Source organism: Anser cygnoides, chromosome 5 (assembly GCF_040182565.1).
Source record: "Anser cygnoides isolate HZ-2024a breed goose chromosome 5, Taihu_goose_T2T_genome, whole genome shotgun sequence".
Lineage (NCBI taxonomy): Eukaryota > Metazoa > Chordata > Aves > Anseriformes > Anatidae > Anser > Anser cygnoides.
This window is the reverse complement of record NC_089877.1, coordinates 7,690,215-7,714,389: the sequence shown is the minus strand read 5'-3', so window position 1 is coordinate 7,714,389 and position 24,175 is coordinate 7,690,215. Positions and strand designations below refer to the sequence as shown.

General features: G+C 34.0%; 1 protein-coding gene across 26 annotated transcripts in view; it reads right to left on the bottom strand.

Annotated features, from left to right (window-relative positions):
- The window catches only part of CCDC73 (coiled-coil domain containing 73), a 95,220-nt gene that overhangs the window by 26,340 nt on the left and 44,705 nt on the right, over positions 1-24,175 (bottom strand). For 18 of the 26 annotated variants that reach the window (XM_066997529.1, XM_066997527.1, XM_066997526.1 and 15 more), the window contains 7 exons: positions 20,562-20,633; positions 17,185-17,256; positions 16,440-16,475; positions 14,783-14,857; positions 11,242-11,280; positions 6,181-6,316; positions 3,574-3,653 (listed from right to left, as the gene is read on the bottom strand). In XM_066997529.1, coding sequence (XP_066853630.1) covers positions 3,574-3,653; positions 6,181-6,316; positions 11,242-11,280; positions 14,783-14,857; positions 16,440-16,475; positions 17,185-17,256; positions 20,562-20,633 — 510 coding nt within the window. The remainder of the gene's footprint in view (positions 1-3,573; positions 3,654-6,180; positions 6,317-11,241; positions 11,281-14,782; positions 14,858-16,439; positions 16,476-17,184; positions 17,257-20,561; positions 20,634-24,175) is intronic. The other 8 variants (XM_066997523.1, XM_066997525.1, XM_066997533.1 and 5 more) reach the window with 3 other exon arrangements.

Below are 24,175 nucleotides of genomic sequence, written 5' to 3'. Positions count from 1 at the left end.
TGTTGCGGAAAAGAACAAGCCATACTAAGTAAATTATGCACTTGAAGTAAAAAAGAAAGTAAAAAAGAAAAAGATAACTAGATTTTCTTCTGTGTATGTAGCAGGTGGATGTGTATAAATCCATCTGGAATCAAACCCACATCTGCAAATCTACCAACGCTGTGGACAGAAAACAACATACAAAAAGAACCAACACAAACAAGATTACCAAGAGTAATGAGAAAGTTTACCATGATGAGTGAAAGCACAGGCTACATAACTGTAAAAATAATATAAAATAATTTTAATACATACATATATTTTCTTGTACTCTGAAATTATAAAAAATCAGTCACAGACTTTTTTGCTTCTTTTTCTAATAGCTTTCTGCCATTAATAAGATCACTAGTAGTATTCAGAACCATAGAAATTAAATCTGGAAAATAATTTTATCAGTTAGGAAAGGACAATAAGGCTTTAAACCTATTCCTTTGATGTGTTGCTAGCAGCCAACACTCAGGGATGTGGTTTCAGAAACAATTTAAGCCTGCAACAGAAGTCAAAAGTCACACAAAAGAAACAGCCCTGTTCCTTAAATACATTTTGCTTTCCTTTTGCTAATTGGTCTAAGATAAAAGTTACTCCCTTTTTTGTATTGATGAAAACTAAATTTTACTAAAAAATTAATTCTACTCTTTCTCAGGGTCACACAATCACATATGCCAGCATGAAGTGGTAGTACAGGACTGGAAAAAGAGCCATCATGGGCAGGTGTAACTGCTTCCAAGACAGATGTAACTGCTTCCAAGACAGTGCCAATAGCTTATGCAAACTGAAAGTTTATCCAACATAACAAGCACATCCTTTTGCTCTCTTCCAAGATCAGTGCAACCTGAGTAATCTCTCAGGCCTTGTGCAGCATAGCTGTTTTTTAAAGGTTTGTTTCATTCTATCAATTTTCTTGCAAGCACTTTCAAAGTGCTTGGAAAAAAAAAATCCAACCATGTTGAATATCTAAGTGTTCAAATTATAAAAACACAAGTGTTTCCTAAAAAGGAAATTAAGCCAAGATATCAGAACTGGACTAGTAAGCAGACAATGTCAAGAGCAAACTACCACCTCTCCAAATATTTATTTCCACAAATTCCAGAAGCCTAAACATTTGCAGAATGGACCTCAATGTAAATCGGGTTTTACAGTTGTACTTAATACTCCCATCATATACATGTAATTTTATTAAAATTGGAGATTATTTACTTTTTTTCATAAATGTGGAATTCACTAATTTCATATTTCCGTTAAGAAGAAATGTGAAAGATCATCCTAGTCCAAGTCAAAGTAACGGCTGTGGTAACAGCTAACAAGTTTTTAGATTTATTAGAGGTCAGTCAAGTCGCCAAGGCAGATAAAACCAGTTGTATAAGACGTCACAACTTGTGCTGCAGATATGACAAGAACTTTCAGCTTTGTAGCAAGTGAAGATAGCCTAGTAATCCCTAGTAGATATCCCTAGTAAATATCAAAGTTTTCTCATTGCTTTATAACTCTTGCAGGTCCCCTCAGCTCTACGAGATACATTCCCCAACAAGAGAAAACACCTTACTGCTTTAAGATCACTACTGCAATGGTAAGGCTAAGGGAAAGGGAACTGCAATGAAATGAAACTAGCTCAGGGCAATTCTTAGTGGGTCCGAGCATTTCCTTTCTCTTCACTTACAGACTGACCCAAACGACAGAGCCCACAGCCCTTCACAAGTGGAAGTTGTGCTGAACTATACAGTGCCATTACAGATATAGGTCAGGAATATGCTATGCCACTACTTCACTTTCTAAAAGTGTTTTATAAGCTGAAATTTATAAACTCTTGAAATAGGAAGTACTGAAAAATGGACTTTTTTTTTTTTACAATATTATTAATTTTAAATTATATTTTCACAGATATTCTGCCTTTCAAGGAAAAATACCTGTCATTCTACTACATAGAATTTTCATCTACAAAACTGTAATTACAACTAAACAAGCCTTCACTTTTTGTTCAGACCGCAAGTCCTTCCCAAAAAGTGCCACAGCAATACATGAGTATTGGAAGGCTAAGCAATTAAATTCCAGTTCAGGTTTCCACTCATATTCACAACAGGATGGTCAGATACTAAATGTCCAGTAAGAAATTCAGAAATAGCCAGGATAAAGGCATTTCCTGGTGAACAACGGAAACCAGATTAAGTTTCAGCTGGCTCCTTCTACTGCTTATCTAGCAGTACTTTATTTAAAATTTATCACCCATGACCTTAAGAGCCAATAGTACAACTGAAAAAAATGGATCAAGGAATACATTTGATTACTGGAGTACACAAAATATTATCAGTTTATCTCGCACACCTCTGTTACTCATAAAATTTATTATGTAAAAATTTTCTTAAACATTTTTTTCTTTTCTTACCTCTCAAATTACTTACTCTCAGGAGAATTCTATGCAATGAATTGTTGATTCTTAACCAAAAGCAACAAATCTAATTGACTGTGATACTTAAGAGTTTTTAGACTCCTTGAATGTTGATATTTGCAATATAATACAATAAAGATATGCTTCATTTTAGATGAATGTTCCTGTTCTTCACATGAAAGTTACAATTCCTCTTTAAAAACTTGTATGATATCTAGGTTCAATTTATGATTTGTGACTAATATATCTTCATGTAGTAAATATCAGTATTAAGTGCTTGAAAAGGCAGGAATGAAACAAATGAAAATGGAGCTACGTAGTAGGCCAAGAAGCTGCAAGTAATCATGCATTTGCTCCCTCCCTAACATCCTCACAGAATCAAAGGGAGAGAAAATAGCAGACTGGAAAGAAAAAGAGATATGAAAAAAATGAGGTACGGAAAGATACTGAGTTTACAGAACAATTTTGTCTTCAGAGGGTCCCTTCGCCTCTTCTCCTGTCAGCACCTAAGAAACAGCTTAAAGAACTTTATCCTTACCCCTATTATAAAGGTCCAGGAGAGCGCAACTGAAAACGTACCTGGCAAATACTAGTTTCTTAGTAGAAGAGAGGCAGAAAAGAGCTTAATGGCCAGACAAATTTTGACCATAGCATCACTATAATTGACGGTCTCAGTTGCCCTGTATTAAAATTCTCTCATTACTGATAGAGATTGAGAAATGAATGTAATTTATTCTATGTTCAAGCTATCAGCTTGCTTCTATGGCATAAGTAACCTTCTTCCTACTCATGTTGTGTTTGACTACACTGAAAACATCACTGTTACCTTTCCCTACCAGATGAAAAATGCAATGGCAATACAGCACAGGAAAAAGATAGGTTGATGATAATTAAAAAGAAATGAGTAGGATACAATAGAGGTAAACAAAAATTCCCAAGTTACAGAAACTATTCAGAGCTGCTCAACATTTAATTGGCAGTCATCTGAGGCATCTGTGTATAAGATGGGAATCTAAGACATATTCAACCATTAGTGATAGAATGAAGAACAGTTGCATGTCACTCGTATACTATTTCCATTAGCACTACAGCAGCTTGAACAAGTCCAAAAGAAGCCCACCTACGCATTTAGAAATACATACTATACTTACTTCCTTCAGATTACTTATTTCAGTCTCTTGTTTTTTATTCACTGATGTTAGTTTCTTATTGAGCTGTATCGCTTCCTGTACTTTAAACAACAGATGAAACATGTTAATATGTACTTCTGCATTTAAAGAGCTATTTGATTTATATCTGCAATATATGTGTTTTTAATGTCTAAAATAGTCAAGCTTTTTGGAACAGAAGCTAAGGCTGAAAATATGACTCAACTACTCTTTCCATATATTATGATACTACATAAAAGGATTACAACAGCTAGTATCAGTTGTTCTATACCTCAAAAAACAAGTTCAGAATTTTGTTTGTTGATTTTGTCATTTCATTTCTAGTGCCATTTAGTGTCACCCATTTCGGTGACTTCTCCATCATCTTTCAATTTTATCAGAAAATTACCTGTAAACTCCTATTTTTAAAAACAAAGCTAAGTCAATTATTTTCAGAGAAACATAGAACATAATGAACCACCGAACACTCAAATACTTGAGTTAAATGTACAGAGTTACGTTCATATAGAACATGGAAGACCACAAACAGGATAATGAAGAGGACAAGCCTAAGAATATCCTCTGTCTCTTTTGAAAGGGAACGGAATCACAAGATATCACAATGAAAAACTGAAGATGTTCACCACCATTCCTGTACTTTTTCAGTCACTTCTATTCAGCCTAAGTATTTTGATCCCCTCAGCTTTTTCTTCAGCCTTTTCAGTTTCCTGACTCCTCTTTGTATGCAGGAACTCCAGACACTCCATCACACCCAGAAAATTCTTTCCATCTGTTAAAGATGTGCTTAGCAAATGAAAATACTTAAAAAAGAATGTAATAAATGTCTTCTGGTAAAATTTAGAAAAAAATCAGGCAAAAATTGGTAAAGTTTTCAACGAGACTCCTATGTTCACGCTCTATCTTTAAAGTGCTAATAATGGGTCACTAGTAACACAAAGTTTTAGATTTATTATGCATTGTTGCATTTTCCCTATAAAAGCACTATAGCATCAGTTTTTACTTTCTTGTTTCCCTACATACTGTTCTAATACAGCAGATAAAGAGCAACTATTCATAAATCTAAACAATTTGCATAAAAATGTCTCATACCCTTTCTGCACAACTTTTCCACTGACTGCAATTTCTTGCTCAGAATTTACAAGTTACCTATTTCAGGTCTTACATACTGCAATGCAAATTGAATTCTCACTGCAGTAAAAGACACACTGGAGTTAAACTGGTGAATAGATTGGCTTCTTGAACAGAAGCAGTTAATAATTTAGATTTAATCTTTTCCAGGGGTTCCTTTGGCAATTACTAATAACTATAAGTAGAAACATGGCAAAACGTTTTATATATAGTTAAAAAAAATACTGAGTGTTTTTGAATATCAAATACTAACCTACTTTCAAGAAAGGGGTACAAAAAGTAATCTGAGGTACTAGAATACCACAATTTCATATAAATAGAGAAAACCCCAAAATACTAAAAATATTTTGGGCAAATAATGTCCCAAAATTTTTGATAATGTGTTAGCAATTTATTCAGATGAGATCTGAAGAACTAGCTGGCTTCATGCAAAAAATAAAAATTAAAAATAAATACTGAAGCTTGTAAGTTATACATCTAGTATTCCTTTTCTTTACAAAAGGAATTATTGTTCATAATCAAAGGATAAACTGAAGGCACACAAAACAGTATGCACAAGTTAGTCCTACACAAATTCTCATGCAGACATTGCAGTGAATTACTTTGTTATGCAAAACTAGGATTTGTCTCTCAAATTAACAGGTACCAAACTTCATTTAAATTATTATTTTTTATTACTTTGCATATCAGCTTTATTATTTTACAGATGAAATATATATAGTTATATTTAAAAAGGGTATGTGGAATGCTACTTTTGTATTAATAGATTCACAAATAATTCACAAATAATTTTGTTGTTTAATATATTAGACGGGTTATGGTACTGATTTTATAAAGCCTGAATAGTCGCATAGTCAGGATCTAGGTAACAATAACTCTATGAAGTTATTCATCCACTCTATTTACTGAAGTAGTTTTAAGATTTTAGATTTCTGTATAAAACCAGCAAAATATTATAATTCATTAATGTTTTCTGTCCATTTCCAACATTAAAGCTAGTTCAAATTACATTCATTTTTCGTTATCTGCTAATTCCTTTACTTTCATCCCCTCATTTGAGCTGGTACCACTGTTTATGTGGATGTCTGCTTAATGGCAAGAGGAAGGTGATCCAAATTAAGCATATATACATACATTTTTTTTGAAGGGCTGAGTCTGCTACTGGCTTGTTTTTGAACACAAATCTTTTCCTCAGCATAGTTTACCATATGGTCACACACACAGCTGTAGTGGTATAACAGCAAAGAGCAGAATAGGTACAGGGGCTGTGCTGCTTAACCTGGCACTGTCACACAAAGAAATGCTGAAGCAGCTACTGAGATGCAGTAATTGTCAGCCGGTATATTTGATACTTGACACATGGCAGCTACTATTTTTTGAGTTCTGTCACACATCTCAAACTCAGTCTGGCCAAAAATAAAGCAAAAAATAAATGCTGGAGGACGTTTAAGCCATACGTACCACTGTGCTCTAATTGTCCATGAACACCTTTAACAATGCCAAACTGACATACAATAGTGGCATAACACCTCTCAACTTCATTCAGTTTCTTATGATGCTCCTCTCTTGCTGTTAAGTGCAACTGTAATTTCTGATCCTGTTGGAAACAAATGAAGCCACTGCTTAATGGTGCCCACTAGCATGTATAAATCAACTCTCCAAATGCTTAACATAATGGCATAAATGCAAAACCATTTTCAGAATAGCTTAGTTATCTATTTCATATCTGACAATCAGTTCCCACCTCCAGATAACACCTCATTCCAAAAACCTTCACCTGTGTGTTAGCTTATCAAACAGGCACTTCAATTTATTTTCACATGCAGTCCCTTAGATCTGGGAGAACTTTCAAGTAAACGCATGCAGAACTCGATTAACTGCTTTCAAATCCTGTTCTCAAGTTTTCCTTTGTCAAAAGTATATATTCCCATGAACCTATATTCAGTGACATATACAACCTTTTTTTTTTTTTATCTTTCAATATACAGGGTTTTTTTTGTGCTCCTCTTTAATATTTTAGTATTTTTGTATAGTATTTTTCTTAATAGCTTTGTAGGTACTATTTAGACAATTTTTCAATTATTTTTCTCTGTAAGGAAAGTAGGTTAAATTATTTTCTCTGAAAATATACCTATTTAGACATCTAGTCTATTTCTAAAATACAGTAGAGCAACGTAACAACTAAAATGAATTGGGCCAAATTCATTCTTTTGTGTAAATTCAAGTTACACAAGGATGAATCCGGCCCAAGCTGTTTGGCTTCTGTAAGGCTCCCTTCCCATACAGTAACAAATGCAATACATGTCCAAGCATCAGAGGATAATAAAAGCTGATAGTAATCAAAAGAAATGACCAACATAAGGCTAGCAAAACAGGATATACAATACAAATTTCTCATGTTTTATAAGGTATGAAATTAAACACACTACAGCAAATGGAAAGTCATAATGGAAGCACTGGTAAAGAAACACCACCACTTACAGAATCACTGCAAGGAATTTAGGCTGTGAATTTTCATGTACTTTCTCTTTTTCCTAATGAAAAGTAAGCTTTAAAAAATAAAAATAAAAAAATGTACTTCACTAAAATGAGAATGTGGACTTTATACAATAAAGGAAAATCTATATTTGTTTTTCCTGATAATAATTCAGGCGTATTTATTCTAAGAGACTGATAAATAAGGGAGCATCATTAAGATGAGACTTCAACAGCTTGTGGCAAGATTTGAGTTTTTGCCTTTTGTTTTTATTTTGTTTTTTCTTGGTGTTGTCACAATTTCTTTCTTAATCTTTCTTAAGTCAGCAGGACAGCATTACTCCTTTCTCCCCATTAGAAAAGGTAGAAATATGCTTTCTTATTTCCCAAGGCTCTTTCCAATAAGAAAAGGAATCGGCTTGCTATATCCTCAAAAGAGTTCTATTAAGAGTTTACCACTTGTCTAAACATAATTGATGGTAAGCTGCTCTCCATCCTTAGCGCACAGGAAAATAAAAGCAGTTTGGTTTGCCTTCTGACATCTTTCCCTGGATATGTGGATCTTCTGCTCACGATGAAAAGGTCTTAAAACATTCTTCCATAGAAGACAATAAAGAAACACCAAGAGACTCCACAGGATAGGGAGGGTCTGACCCTGGCGTTGGAGCAAGACCTACAGAATCTCGGTTCTCCTTCCTAACGTCTGATACTGCATGAACAGAAATTATTGCCCTGCCTTCCACCAGTAATAAAGATAAGCTGGGATGGGGAGTGGAACTGATTGTGGCCATATGGCTTGTTGAGGCACAATCATTTCTTGGTGGAACTAGACCAGAGAAATAGCTCAGGGTCAGGTAGGTGACAGGAGGAAGACAAAGAGGGAATTGCTCATATCTCGAAAATATTCTGGAAATTGAGTCACTAGTCAGAGTTACTCAGCGAATCAAAAGGTGGTAATTGGGAGGTGAAAGTGTCAGAGGAACAAAGGAGTTGTTATGGAACAAAGACTACAGGCAAGATCATGTGAAAATTATGCAGAGGGCTACCAACTCTAAATCTTCAAAACAGGAAAAGTATTTCCACACTAGTTCTCTAGTTCCCACCATTTTTCTACTTAAAGTCATTATTTTCAGTTTATACTGTACTACTCCTTTCTCACTATTTTTAGACAACACAGTGTAATTACAGGCAAATTTCTAAAATATTTGGAAAGGAAATAAATGCCATTTTAAAAGTTGGGTTGTTCTTAATAATCCAGGATAAGAATGTTATATCCTGTTTTACAAGGACACATTTTTTGTTTGGTAACTACCTCTATATTAGAGAACTAAGTGGTGGCAGGGAAACTCTCAGGAAATGCCTATACTGCTGGGTTGTTAAGGAGATCCCTGACATATTTGGCCTAAGCCAAAGAGCACTCAAACAGGGCCTGGGCACAGTTCAGGAGACTGCCTACTGAGAACAATCTGGATTATTTGGATGCAGCTTCCCTCTTTTGAAGAGTAGTAGAGTTTAATGAACCCAGGCCATTTCGTATCGCTTGAATTCAGCTTCGATAAATGGTCTCTCAAACATTTCATTTACCAATATAGTCAGCAAGTGAAACTAGACTAATTACCAGTCATTCACAGAAGTATTCATCCCATCTACTTTACTCATCGATATTGACACAGTGAGTGTCACTGTCAAGTGACACCTTATAAACAGTGCCATCTCCCCCTTTGGTCTTTGACCCAGCCAACACTAGCCTTAGTCTCACTCGCCTTTTACATTTTAGCACCATGATGTATGTTTAAGGATTAGGTACTACAAGTAAAAGTTCAGCTGAGAAGAGACGTAACTCTAAATACTTTCTCAGACATACCCAGGATCAGCCAGTGCAACTTAAAAAAGGGAAGGCATGAATAGATGAAAAGTTTACTTATTTTTCTACTCTACATCCACTTTTATTCTACACTCTCAGAGTTTTAGCATAGGAAAGTAGTGAAGGAAGGAACAAAGACCTGACCCAAGACCATTTTCCTCTAGATACTCCTTTATTTCAGCAGCAAGAAAAGAATGCAATACAGAAGCCACAATCAAGTTGATTACAACAAAGCTAATTGTCTGACAGAATAACCCTGCAGCCTCATGACTGTATCCGTATGCAGTGAGGTACAAAGCAACTATACCACACATAATAATCAGTACTGTTATTGCATAAACAAACAAACAAAAAAGATGGAAGAAAAATTCTTTGTTTTATATTGAAAGACTATATAGAGGAGAAAAAATTCTGCTATTTCAAACTTCTAGCATGTCATCCTATACATGATATCAGCACTATAGTTTTCACATAACTTTAACTGGATAGCATGCTAAAATAATATGAAATATATATACCTTGGAAGTGTTAGATTAAAAGAACAGAACTGAAAGGAACAAAACTGAAATTAAGTGGTACATCAATTCCCAACACATACAAAAGCTACTTTACTAATTGGTAGAGTTTCTAATGTTCCAGATATAAACTAAATGTCTAACAAACTTCAAATTCAAATTTATATGTAAATGGGTCTCAGAAATCCATTCTACTTCAGAATATCTTGCCATTTGTGATAACTAAGACTCTACATGGTCTTTTGTTCCCTTAAACACATCATGACCCAGTCAACACAAACTGACCCAGTCTAAAACTTTATTAGCCCACTACTGCATATGGTTGTAGGAAAGAATTAGTTTCTACTTGACTTGTGTGGTTTTTTGCTTGTTTTTGTTTCTACATCTTCTACATGTACGGCCAGGCCATACATGTTACATTTGGTACTACATGCAAAAGAGGACTTCTAATATTTAGTCCCAAACTCAACAGCATTTTCAATAACCACACTCTGTATCAAGGGCACAGTACCCCAATGTTTTCAAATATTCAAATAATCATTTGTTGACAAAATATTATAAATATACAAACAGAAGATATTTATTTAAATCATAGCACCTTTTCTACAAGCTAGAAATGGATCTGTGCTGCTTAAACACTCATTCATATGGAAGACTGAACTTGCAGATTATTAATGAAAGGTAGTATGTGAAATGATCTAAATATAAGTTCAATAATTTTGTATATTTTAAGCACCCATTTAGATCAGATGTTTTTTAAGAATAAATGTAAGTTAAAAGTGAAGTAAGACAAAAACACATTTTATGTTGCCTTTGATCTTTAACTTGTAGCCTTATCTCCCAGGTCAGAGGGCACATTATTCAATTTCACCATATTTTGTGTAAAACCACTGTAGCGTTGAAGATGACTTTCAGTACAAATGTCATGGTACTTAAAGCTAAACTGGACCCTAGTTTTTTGAGCTTCTTAATTAAGATCACAGTTTATAATGGTCTGACAATATTATCTTTATTCTTTCCAGTTGAGCAGCAGCAGAATTTTCACAGCATTTATTCAATCAAGCTTAGCAATGTTTCTGCAGCTCATTCTTTCACTTCCCAAAACAGACAACAGGGTTCAGAGCAACTAAGCTGTCACTCTATACAAATTTATTCTCTGTGTCAAAGGGAGTAAGCTGGACTGGATGAAATCTAAACTGTTCAGGGGAACTGATGTTGAGAAATAATTCTGAAAAGAGTGGTGAAAGAGTGAGAAAATCCATGATCAGTTTTTCTCAAACAACAAAACAAAAGCAAAAAGCTGTACAGAATCCTCTACTACTTCTTTGGGATGAATATGCTAGATCCTACAAGTATATGGGTACTATAATTACATTTTTCATATCAGGCCATGAAAAAATAATTTTCACTCTGTTCTGTAACAAGAGCCAATTATTTTTATTGATGGAGAAAAAATCTAAATGATTTAAACAGCAGCTATCAGAACATAAGAAACTGAGAACGTTACTTTAGAGAGAAAACTTTTTCAGATTCAAAGGTGATATCACCTTTTGATTACTTATAGTTATCCATCCATCATTTAAGTATTAGAGATAGCTAGGATTGACATTATATAAACTGACATTCTCTTTTCATAAAAACTTACTGTTACTTTTATTAATTTCTTACCATTTCATTCAGTTTCTTTTGTAAAGTGTATTTTGAAATCTGTAAAATGAAAAAGAGCTATCAATTGAACTGCAGTTACCTTTTTTTTCCTGAAGACAAACTGCAGATGTTTAAATATTCTTATACCTAAGATTTAATTGCACTTATTCCGATCCAATATAGTAACACTGTTTTCAAATGAATGGTTACACTATTTTACTGTAAGAGTCACTTAACATCATTTTTATGTTTTAAAAAAATGCTTTACATTGATTTGCAGCTACAGGAATTATGAAAAATGCATAAATACCTGTGTTCATTGTCATGTGTCATAATATTTAAAGGGACTACATTCTATAAACTTAACCCTTTGAAATAAACAGAGAAGAAAACAGACTTAGGAATAAACTTTATCCCCTGCTGGGGAAAAAAAAGTAGATAGTCCAATGGTGGTATATAAAGATATATTGTACCCATCTTGCATGCTTTAATAACAAAAGCTGACATTTGAAGTCATTAACACTTCTTTTCATACACCACCAACAATAGAATTTTGATTTTTATAATACTTGAGACTAAAGCTGTGGCTATTTTAATTTTTCCTTTAACATCCTAAGACATTGACTTGTAAATAATTAGGGAAGCATCAATGAATTCAGTATGTGTAAATCCTACATAGCAAGTATTTCTAAAAAAAAAAAAAAAAAAAAAAAAAAAACCTAAGTCTAGAGAGCAATCATTTTTAAGGTAGTATTCTGACTGTTTAGATAAAGGACTACAGAACTTAATTGAAAACCGCTCAGTCATATTTTAGCCTGATTTCCAAACAGTTTCTCTGGGTCCACTGGTTCGTTGTGGCCTCCCACTTCCTCAAGCCACAGCAGAATTCTCTAGATCTGAACTATACTGTTACAAAAGATGTTTGATCTGTACTCTCAACTGTACAATAAACAATGATAAACTTTACTAAGAAAAACTGAAAACAGAAAAGCCAGTGAAATCTTTCACTGCTCTTCTTCATCTATGCTATATCAAGGTTTGAAGGCGGCAATGGAACACTTGATCTATTATAAAAGACTGTTAATAAGAACCAACCTTATTGCAAACTAATTAATACCCATTATTATAAAGAAAAAATATAAAGTAGTGAATATCCTGCAGAACATCAAATGTTATTAACATGGTATTTATAGTAACACTAATTCTCTTTTAACTAGGCCGCACCTTGAGTATTAGGCCGCACCTCAAGTACTGTGCTCAGTTTTGGGCCCCTCACCGGAAGGACATCGAGGCCCTGGAGCATGTCCAGAGAAGGGCTACGAAGCTGGTTGTGGGCCTGGAACACAAGTTTTATGAGGAATGGCTGAGGGAGCTCGAGTTATTTGTCTGGAGAAGAGGCGGCTCAGGGGAGGCCTTGTTGCCGCACCTACCAGAACGGAAATTGTGGGGAGCTGGGGGTCGGCCTCTTCTAGCAGATAACTAGCGATAGGACAAGAGGGAATGGCCTCAAGTTGCGCCAGGGGAGGCTTAAGTTGGAAATGAGGAGACACTTCTTCTCAGAAAGAGTAGTAAGGCATTGGAACGGGTTGCCCAGGGAGCTGGTGGCATCACTGTCCCTGGGGGTGTTTAAGGAAAGGTTGGACTTGGTGCTTAGGGACATGGTTTAGTGGGTGACATTGGTAGTAGGGGAACGGTTAGAGCAGATGATCTTGAAGGTCTTTTCCAACCTTAATGATTCTATTCTATGATTAAAATATCTAAAACAATTTTAATCACCATGCTTGTAGTGGAAGCAAATAAATATAATGTCTCCAGATCTTAAGAGGTAATCTTTCCTTCGACAACAGTTGACTTCGGATTTTCTCCAACTATATCTCATTTGTCCATGCTTACCAGATCACTTAATGGATATATTTGCAACTCACTAAAGGAACACTTCAGTTCTCATAACCAAGGCTCTCACTGAAGTGCTTCTAACACATGCCCAAACACTATCTGGGACTGGGCGGATTGGGATTATCATTTCTTCTTTAGAGTATACTGCAGAACTAGACTATCCATTCGACATGCAAAACAAATCAAAAAGATGTCTCTGATTTGGAGATTCATTCAGATGCAGAAATCTGAGCAACCCTTAGCAAGTGTAAAGTTACTTTTTTATGTTTACCTACAGACAGAGTAAGTGTCAAGTTCTAAATTTAGGATTTCACTGTCCTGGAAACTATAAAAAATACTTGTAAATTTGAAAAGGAAAGTTCATATTAAAACCTCCAGATAATTCAGCCATAAACATCCAAGATTTTGGTTTTTTATCTTTGATTTTCATAAATACCATAATTCCATGGAAAACGTGAACTTTTTTTTTTCCTAAGACTGAATCTGGGTTTCTACATACGCACAAATAATACCATGTGGCTGCACCAACAGCATCTTCAAGGTCTTAAGCTTCTCTCATGATAAAACCACTTCCATCTTGATGGCAGTAACAACCTACCAAAGGTGACTTGTTTGTAGGACTGCCAACTGTCTGACAAACCCAGATGCTAAAGGTGGTGTTATCACCCCTTGCAAGGCACACACCCATCCAAATTCACAAATTGGTACTGCAGTCTTTACTTATCCAACTTGCCTCTGATTTATAAACCAAGTTGACAACTGAAATCTATCTTACCATCTGTGAATTTGTAATTAATATGTTTGTGCTTTTCCATTTTAATTCCAATTAAAGAATCTAATGGAAAAATTAAATAAATAAAACTACCAACATCAGCCTTTTTGATCATAAAGAGGTAATGTGAAATAATGTACGAAAAGCAGCAGTAATCAGAGCTATATCCTAAATTGAGTTGTTACAAATGCCAAATTCAGAAGTTTCAGGCTTTTTGAGGAGGGAGATGGGGAGGAGGTATGAACTTTCTTGAAAAATATAACCCAGAGGTTTTGCTTTATTTCAAATAACCAAAAAATACAGCTACAATACGAAACACAACCTTATAACAAAATAAAATACAAAACAGAAATAACAGAAGGAAGCACAAGAATAACTTGTGGGTTTATCTGACAGAATTTTACTTCTACTGACAGACATCGTAAAGGCATGGATTAAGTGGGAAAAAAAAATGTAGAAACCTCCCAGTGACACAGTCAGGGAAACTAATACAAAAGACAGGCAGCTTTGTGAGTTGGAGGTCCAGTGTGAATACTTTTTTTGTTTAGGAATCCAAAACCAGAGTTTCCAGACAGGTGAAAAGGCTCCAGAGAAGGACACAAAGACTATGGACACGAGAAGAAAAAAGAAATCACATTAAAAACTGAAAAATCCAAATGGTGTGTGAAAGTTCTTATGGAAGAAAAGAATTTTAGCTGGAAAGTTAACTGAAAGTAGGCTTGAAGCTGAGGAACAGAACAGAAACTCAGTGTTAGAAAGTGATGTGTAAGGGTGCTAGAAAGTTGAAAAGAGACTGCCATAAAGGCCCTCTTAAAAATAGTTGGTCAGGTTATTGTGATGCAAAAACAACACTTGAATACCAAGGAACTTTATGTAACAAAAATAACATTTTACCTGTAATGCTTTTAGTGTTTCTTTCAGCCCATCAATTTCTTTTTCTTTTGTTTCCACAGCAAGTTGGTATTTTCCCTTTCAAAACAAAATCTGTGCTTCAGGATTTGGGCAGAATAAATGCATTTACAATAGAATCTTATCAACAAGAATATTATGAAAATAACACTACTCTGCTATGACAGAACAATTTACAAATGCAAAAACAGGTAAAATTCAACTAAATATTTATATATATGTATATATATACATATGTATATATATACACACACGCACACAAACATTTAGCTGAATGCATGTACATATTGCTATAAAGAAAAGAGTGAAGACATGACAATATATTTTTTACCACTTATGACCAGTCGATAAGTTTTAGACTTTTCTGTTCTTGGGGAGAAGCCTGACGAAGGCAAGATCAAAAAAATTACATGCACACAGATGAACAATTTAAAGAACTTAAATGCAATTGAATTAGGTAAGAATCTCAGGTAGATATTAATACAATGGAAAGCGTAATCTAGGTAACAGAGTACACCTGTAGAAACATCACATCCATTCACCCATCCTTGGGTGTTCCACTTGTTTCAAACAGTGCTGGCAGTGCAATTTCCTGAAACCACCTTGATGAATAAGAATGACTTATTAAAGGTACATATAGTGTAAATTGGGCAAAAGTTATTGTTAGTATTCAAACTCTGTCCTGAACCATTACAGCTAGATTTATTATTTCAGTTACTTTGGTATGAAGTACTGAAAGCATCATTGGATTCAACAGAAGTATTTAAAGTTTAAGAAAAAAATCAGTACATAATTCAACTCTGAATCAGTAGCTGTCACTGGAAATACACATCAGGGACTATTACATGGTAGGCATGGACAAGCAGCATGTCTTAACAAGGAAAAATCTTTAAATGTAAGACAATAGCTAAGCCAGATGTTATAAATGCAAACAACGTATTTTACTTTAATATATTTTCAAACCTGTTTCATCTATTTACGATTTTCCGTGCAAGTCCTTATGAAATATATATAGCATACTCATCCAGTCTTAATTAAGAGCCCATATATAGACATTCAACAGCTTGACTTCTTGAAAAAGGCCTCTAACACAGCAAATGCAAATCCCTTATTCAAACAAAGAGGCAGGCGCACAGTTTGGTATAAAAGCCTCATGTGGTTAAAAAAACAAAGAAACAAACAAATTCAGTCTTAATATCTTAAACCACCCCAGGTAGATCAATAAAAACCCTATTATAATCTGTTTTTACCAAACCACTTAGAGTTATTTTTGGTTAACTAGCATGTAAAAAAAGCTTATGACAGTACCCCAAGACCTCAAAATAAAGGAAGTTTTTTGTATAACTTCAACATAGAGATATCAAAGAACATTTATTCTTCAAACAATTGTTAACATAAGCAGATTTTAAAATGATATTTCTTAAATAATTAATATTCTACAGGTTATAAAGAAGGAATAACAATGGTTCACAAGTAACCGTAGTTTATATTTTATAAACAAATGGCTTTAGTAAAAGCCACAGGAAGAAAAATACTTGAACTGTAATATAATTTATACTTAGAACGTGTTTGACAAATTACATCACATAATCACTTGCTTACGTGCTTCACCAGATGAAAAATAAATTCTAATATACAGTACCTTTTCTTCTTCCATGGCAAACATCCTTGCTTGTAACTTGATTTGGTGGCATAAAAAGTGGAAACAAATCAATATAGCAGTTAGGATTTATTTATGCAGTTTGACAAGGCAACATAGTTATACTTTGCAGGGTAATATACATAATTTTAAAATATATATCTATATGCATAGTCCTACAATAGCAGTAAGCTTGTGAATCACAAATTATTTTTTCAGGAAAGAAAAGACTTGCTTATTATTTGTGTGATGTGATTGCGCATCACAGCATTGGTGATAAAATTATTCATCACCATGTGCAACAGTTTCAGTCCTTATGACTGTTCTCTGCAACTTTTCAACACTCATTTATTGATTTATGGATAAAAACAACCCTGATTTGAAAGACTGAAACATGTTTTCAGACGTTGAACTGGATAAGTTACATTGCAGATCTTTTTCCATGGGGTAAGAAACAATTTGCAAAAGACATGCCATTTTTGAAGATGGAGGAGAACGGAACAACAAACAAACAGAAAATAAGATTTAGAAGGAGCTTCTCTAGGAATTTCTGCAAAAGAAAATCCCAGGAAGAGTGGCTTACTGTGAAGAACTGCCAAATGTAGTATGTCTGGATTTTTTTTTTTTTTTTGAGCTGTATATTCCATCATTTTACATGCAAAAGTATCATAATACCAACTGATAACTTGCTATTATGCCATCATATTCTGAAATCTTGGTGTCATATTGGAAAGCCTTATTGTGCTACCTGCTTTTTAAAAGCTGCCATAGCTTCTTTGTTCTGTTGCTGTAACATGTCTGTCTGATGCTGCAGAGTTTCCTGCTCATAGAAAATAACAACAGTATCATTTAAGTATCATTTACAGCAAACCATACATACAATCTTAAGGAAAAAATAGGTTCTTTGTTACATAATTTTAGAAAGACATAAATGATTAAAAGCAAAACCTGAAGATTAAAGAGACGTTTATTAATTGGTAATCATCTAGGGGCTTCTCTTCTAGTTCATAGCGGATAACAATTATCACCTCTGGAATTCAAATGTGTTGTTGCTGGGACTGCTATAAGCAATTCATACCCATCCTATCAAACTGCATAAGAAATCCTACAGTCACTGCCATATTAAGACAGTATCTTCACACAGTTCCAGATAGTTATAATAGGATTTTAATCTTCATCTCCATTTAAAAGAAATACAATCTATTATTCTGTTTTAGTTAAATGACTAAAATTTAACTGAAACTGCATGGAAGAGCTGAAGGAGGACAGAACAGACTAAGTGAAGATGATCATAGTGTAAGACATTTATCATCCTGCTGCCTGGCTTTTCTCACACCCATAAAAAAGCACACAAGAAAATGAGTTAAAGTCATACTATTATTTTTTAGTTTGCTATTGCTTCACATCATAATTTCAGACTAATACTATGCTCTGCAAGTTGACAGCACTTAAGATCTTTAAAGATCATGTTCCTACACTCAGGATAGGAAAAAAAATAGTTGAGGTGAAGTAATATGGAAGATATCTTTGTGAGATCAATTTTTTGAAATTCTGGGCACTAAAGAAATATTAGGTAAATGGAGTCCAAAAAAACTCTGTCCTTGAGCAACTATCTCAAAATGCAGATGTATGTTTAGCTATGAAGTCTTTGTGTGAAGTAGGAAATAATGATTAAGCAATAACTGTACAAAAACAAAATACAGACTTAAAAACAAATGTGTGAGAAACTAAAATGATAATTTGTTGTACACGTGAGAAGCCTATTTCTTCTTCTCCCTTAACCAGGAAATTGAGTTTTTCAGACAAAATGATTCTTAAATTACTACTTTCTCCACCAAATAGGCATTACTTTCAAATTCTGCAAGTGAGAGCTTCTGTCCTTTGATCTAAGAAGAAAATCTGTGAAGGTAAGGACTTATACCAATGTACATACAGATTAATTCCTTGTGAGATATTTATAGAAAGTTCTGATTTGCATTGAATTCCAACCAACAAGACACAGTACATGAATGAATATTCAGAGGTGTAAAAACATGAATCTTGAGGAATAAGCCAAGTTCTCTCTTAGTTCTCTCTTGAACTGTTTTCAAAGACAGGTTCTCTAATGGGTGAAGAGCATACCAAGTATCCCAAAATCCAGAATTGTTAGCTGATTACCATCAATTAAACTATTCTCAGCAGATTATTCCTACCCACTACAGAAATAAAATTTTATAAGCATGGTACTGCCAAATAAAGTGACACTACTTTATAGTAATTCAAACTAATATTAGATAATTTATGTAAGTAAAAGTTTAGTTTCACAGAATAGTCATCCTTTACATCAATGACAAAGTTGTATAATTGATAACCAGATAAAAGTATTACTGAGCTCTTCAATATATACCGTATATTCAAGTGATATATTTTAATATCTTAGATTATGTTTTTTAGTAAGTAACATGATTGATTATACATCACTTTCTCAGAAATTCTGTTTGGGGATATATTTTGCATACATGGCATATATGTTTGGTGAAGAGGGTGTTAAAAGTATAAGAAAAAAATCACCTTTGATATTTCAATATTACATGTAGTATACTGAGTATACTTACCAGATTTAAGAGTAAGTTCTCCACTTACTGTTTTCTCTACTGTAGCATTTTTCAACAGCAGCAACAATATTCTCAAAACATATTACAATTAGAAGGCAAATCTTTGTCTTAAATCAGAAACTTAGCTTAAGTCACATCTTCATTTGAAGCTAGTTCACTACATTTCAGATGAAATAAAATATATACTGAATAACAAAAAGGTTGGCAGAAAGGGATCCCTGAAGGAAAACATAAAGAACTTTTTATAAGCCAAGAGGAGAAGCTGTCTACTTACTGAACCACAACTGAGATCAATGTAATTTTTGCATTCAGAAACCATGAGGTCACAAATTCAGGCTACATTTCATACTTCTGCATTTTCATCTTCCTGGATCTCCAGAATTAGAAGCATATTTTGTTCTTGTGAAGTTCCAGAACTTTACATATGTGCTCACCTGAAGTTCCTAAAAATCTATGACTCATTGCTTACATTAGGTTTGCCACGTCCAAATTAAAATCCAAGTGTGGGGAAAAAAACAGAGTTTATCTGACTGACTGTAAGTTCCATCTTTTTATAAATGGTAAATTATTAAGGTCTTGGAAAGAAGGGAAATCATCCCTTTTGAACCGAAATTATTAAGGACTGCAATGCTAGGTTAAGAAAAGCAAAGAAAGGTTACAAATTGAAAGCACTGTTGCTTCTACAAATATAAAATGTTTCCTGTTTCTGTGCACATATATATCTTCCACGAAAAAAGCACATAGTTAGGATTATTAATTTAAGATGGTTAGTATGAACTCCAAGACGAAATAGACTTCCTTTACTACTAAGATGTTAAATATCCCAAGATCAAGGATAGAGCTGAAGTTATTGTTTTTTCTGTGATCGTAAAATATATAGAGTGAGGCCTTTTATCTTGTGACCTAGTGACAGGGGTCATAGGTTTGATTGTATTAGAGAAGGGAATGGATTTCCTATGAAAGCATAACCTCAGGAGCCCTAACCCTAAAAAGAATGTTAGATTCATTTTACTGAGAACATTCTGAGCATTTAAAAGCTGACATAACACTTCTGAGTATGTCTAACCTGTAAGTTACGGTTTAAAATAGCTTTTTTTTTTTTCCTGTGTGTAAATCTTATCCCAAAACACTACAAGTGAAACTGTTTGTACAACTGCAATGGTACTGGCACTTGCCAAAGCCAACCACCGTACAGAGATGTTGCCATGTAGCTTCCCCCACATTAACGTATCAAGATGCCTCATGTTGAAGTAACAGGACATTTAATATTTACATCCCTTTTATTTGAAGATTTCCAATCATGCCAAATATTATGAAGGGATTATTCGTTAAGCAGGTTTTTAGATTGGGAACAATCAAAATCTATATGAAAACAACAGAATGACTAGACAAATTATAATATACCACATTTTACAACTAGAAGTGACAATAGCCTTAAGAAAGGGAATTGTACCAATCTACAATTCATATTAGTATTATCTTAAAATCAAATCCCAGCAGTTGAAATATTATAATCATGTAAGACAGTTACCTTCTGCCATTCGAGTTCCTGTTTCTCTACAACAATTTTACTTATTTGATCTTCATAATTTATCTCTGTTTCCTAGTTAAAAACAAGTAAGAGTGAAAATTTAAGACAGTTACCTGCACATCAGACACCAACATAACTTGTGTATTCTTACTCTTTCTTTACAGTCCATTACACAAAACAGTATGTGCCTATACACTGCACAGCAAGAAGGAAACAACAGTTCTGTGTATGTGGTAAAATGGCAGATGGCTATCTGCTATTTTATCTAACAGCTCAGCTGTTTCTGTCAGAAAGCTTGCAGAATAAACAACATAGATTAACATGCACAGTAGAACATTAGGAGCTAGGATTATAGCTCTCAATTGGCAGGAACAGTTCGCTCTTCATACATATTCTCTTATGCATCTTACAACAAAACCAGACTCAAAGGCAATAAAACAGACTTGACTTTACTTCACAGCTGAAAAATAATTGAATATCCCGATCAATCAAGTCACGATATTGAGATGAAAAGAAATTCAGCAAGCTGCAATAAATGCATCAAGAATCAATTATTAATCTATGACACAGATAATCACGGTAATGAGTCAGAATCTTTGGGACACTAACGATTTCACAATGACTTCATTCAAAGCACTGACTCTTTACTTATTATTATTTATTTATTTTGTCATCTCCCACAACAACTGAAAGTTTGTGCCAGCTATTATAGTGTAATTATGGAAAGTGAAATATTTATCCTGATGTTTTCTGCCCAGAAGCCTTCTGATTTATCAGATCAATGCAAAAATTTAAAGATAAGTCATGGATAAACAGCACATTTTTGATAAGATGAGCTACCTGAAAGTCTGAGAAGAACATTATTAAAGTCTAAAGTTTCTTCACAATCCAGAAGATGGACTAGTAACAATTAGGAAGGTGTGTTACATCTCCTGTGCTAACAGAAGCACCTTGTCAAGAATAAAACTGCTACTGTGACAATAAATAAGATGCATCTGCTGTTAATCATAGTTCCTAACAAGTTATGGTTGCTTTCCTGAAGGACTGTGGTATTAAAGTCAGATTTTCCTAATAGGAATCACCTTCCCTTGCAAGTCTTTTTTATTATTATTATTTTTAAATAAAAATACAAACACTGGCCTTCTTTTACAAATGCAATGCTCAAAGGAAGAGCAACAGATTCTCCTCAAAAAAAAATCACAACCTCTCTCAAGAACAGTACTTAGGCCCTTTATGTATATAACAATAGACAACTCACTGCCGTTCTGTTTCTATATAGAGCCAAAATAGTATCCTTAAAGGACTTAAGACTTAAAGAGCTACACTAATGTGTTGCTCTGAGCTTCAGAAGGCCGATTTCCTGCCTTTTCTCTGCACACTGATCCTTCCCTTGAACAAGTGACTACGTTAAGGTTAAAAAAAAAAGGAGAAATTAATCTCTCGATACCTGTTAAGTAAAACTCTGTTGAATTGCAATACCATTAACTACTGTTATGTACCATAAATTACAAATTGAGAAAACAAACTACCTCTAGATGAAGTAAAAAAAAAAAAAATCAGAAACAATGAGACAAAGAAAGTAAAGTTCTTCCTCCTTCCTATCCTGAAGCAGATAATACAAATATTTGGCTGCAAAGAATGACATATGCTGCAGCTAAAAAATGCAATTCTTTCTGAAACCCTGTGCAAAGGAGAGGTTTACGTACAAGGATATTTATAGTGCTTCAATTTGTGCAAGAGTGTTTTAAAGAAGACTTTGCAACCCTTTCTCACTTAGTATAACATTTGATCCATAGTCCCACTGTATTATCAATAGAAGTAAAATGGCAAAATATGTCCCAAGGTGATTTAACATAGGTTTTTGACAGTGGCATCTTTTATAGGTTTTAGGGTCACAACTGACTTCCTTGATTACCAGGCAGTTTACAGGCACATGTGTGGACAGAAATAACACACGCTTCTATCCATAGCAGGCTACTCCTAAGTATTTCAGGAGTTACCTGCTGGACCTAAAAGCATGCCTCAACACTCATGTCAACATGACATATAAAATATTGAACATACATTTTAAATTAAAATTTGGTTCACAGAGAACTAGAGAAGTTCTTTAGCTCTTGTTTCTATGATATGTACTTAACAGGTTATAGGTGGAAAAGATACCTAAAAATTTATTATGCCTTATGGTAAAAAAAATAAATTAAAAGAATTGAAAAGATAACAGGGTGTCTCTATTCTGCCTTAACAAACAGTACTTCAGCATTGCAATGATTTTGTTTTCCCATAATAATCTATAAGCAATTAATAATAATACATTCTAAGTTCCCTGGAGTGATAAAAACAAAATAGGTTGACTCACAGCTTCCTACAGATCTTAAGCAATTTGTGCCGCTAAACTACAAATATTATTAAAATTAAACATAATTAGCAAAAAGTTTTGTACAGAAGTGTAAGGTCATAAAACCCGACCCTTAAAGTGGGTTACATAAATTATTCCTAAACTAATAAAAATGCACTGCAGTTGTAATTCTTCCCAGACTCCATATTTCTGCCACTCCCCTGGGCAGGCACCAGCATATCCAGTGGACAACTAAGCTGGGAGAAGGACGTGACCAGTTCTCCCACAGATCAGATCTACCCTGGTGGAACACAAATATTTGTAGGGGTGCAACAGAAGCAACAGTAACACATTGCTGCAGGTGATGTAGCAAGGACTCATCCACACAGGCAGAAAGACTGCACCAGAATATCAGAAGTGCCTGTGCAATTGAGTCCTAATGTGCTTTTTCATAACTTGCTACCCAGTTTTTCAAGAATATTAATTATTTTGAAAACATGCGAACTAGTCATTCTATGATTATTACATTTCTTCAGATCTATGAATAGAACTCTCTCATTCTCTTCTTAATAAACTCATATAGTTTGCTATATTTGTTAAAACAAAAGCTTAAGTTTAAAGTTGTGGGTTTTTTTTGTTTTGTTTTGTAAATTCTCTAAACTGTGACTAGCTTCAGAAAAGAAATACAACTATAAGATAAAGTGATAAAGAAAAAAGCTTAACATACGCACTTGGATTCTGACCTCACTAAAATTAATAGCAAAAATGTCACTAATTTCAATGGTTGTTGAAGATCAACAAGTACCTATCCATATGAAACTCATGAAATAAAGGGAAAGAATGTAATATTAAAAAAAAAAAGCAGCAACACAATAGTGTTATAAATTCTTGACAAAGCAAACTTCCATTCATATAGACCAAGCTTACTTAAATGTAACAGTTACCTAGATAAAACTAAGCCTTCAGTATCTAGAAAAAATAATAATAATTTTAGTACCAACTAATAAAAATACTTTTATAAAAATTTGGATTGAAAGACTATTGTAATCAAGCATATACACCATTTCAATTTTTAAAAGTGTATTTTAAATCTTAATGAGTACACAAATTGAAAATTTTACAATTGATCTCGGAAACAGCATGTTAAAATTTAAGCCCTAATTATAAGCAATAACCGCCATATCCACACCGAGTCCTTTACATTTAACTACATAAATACAAGTTTGAAAACAGCATTAAATTCCACTTAAATGAGCTCTTTGCTTTTAAACATAAGAAG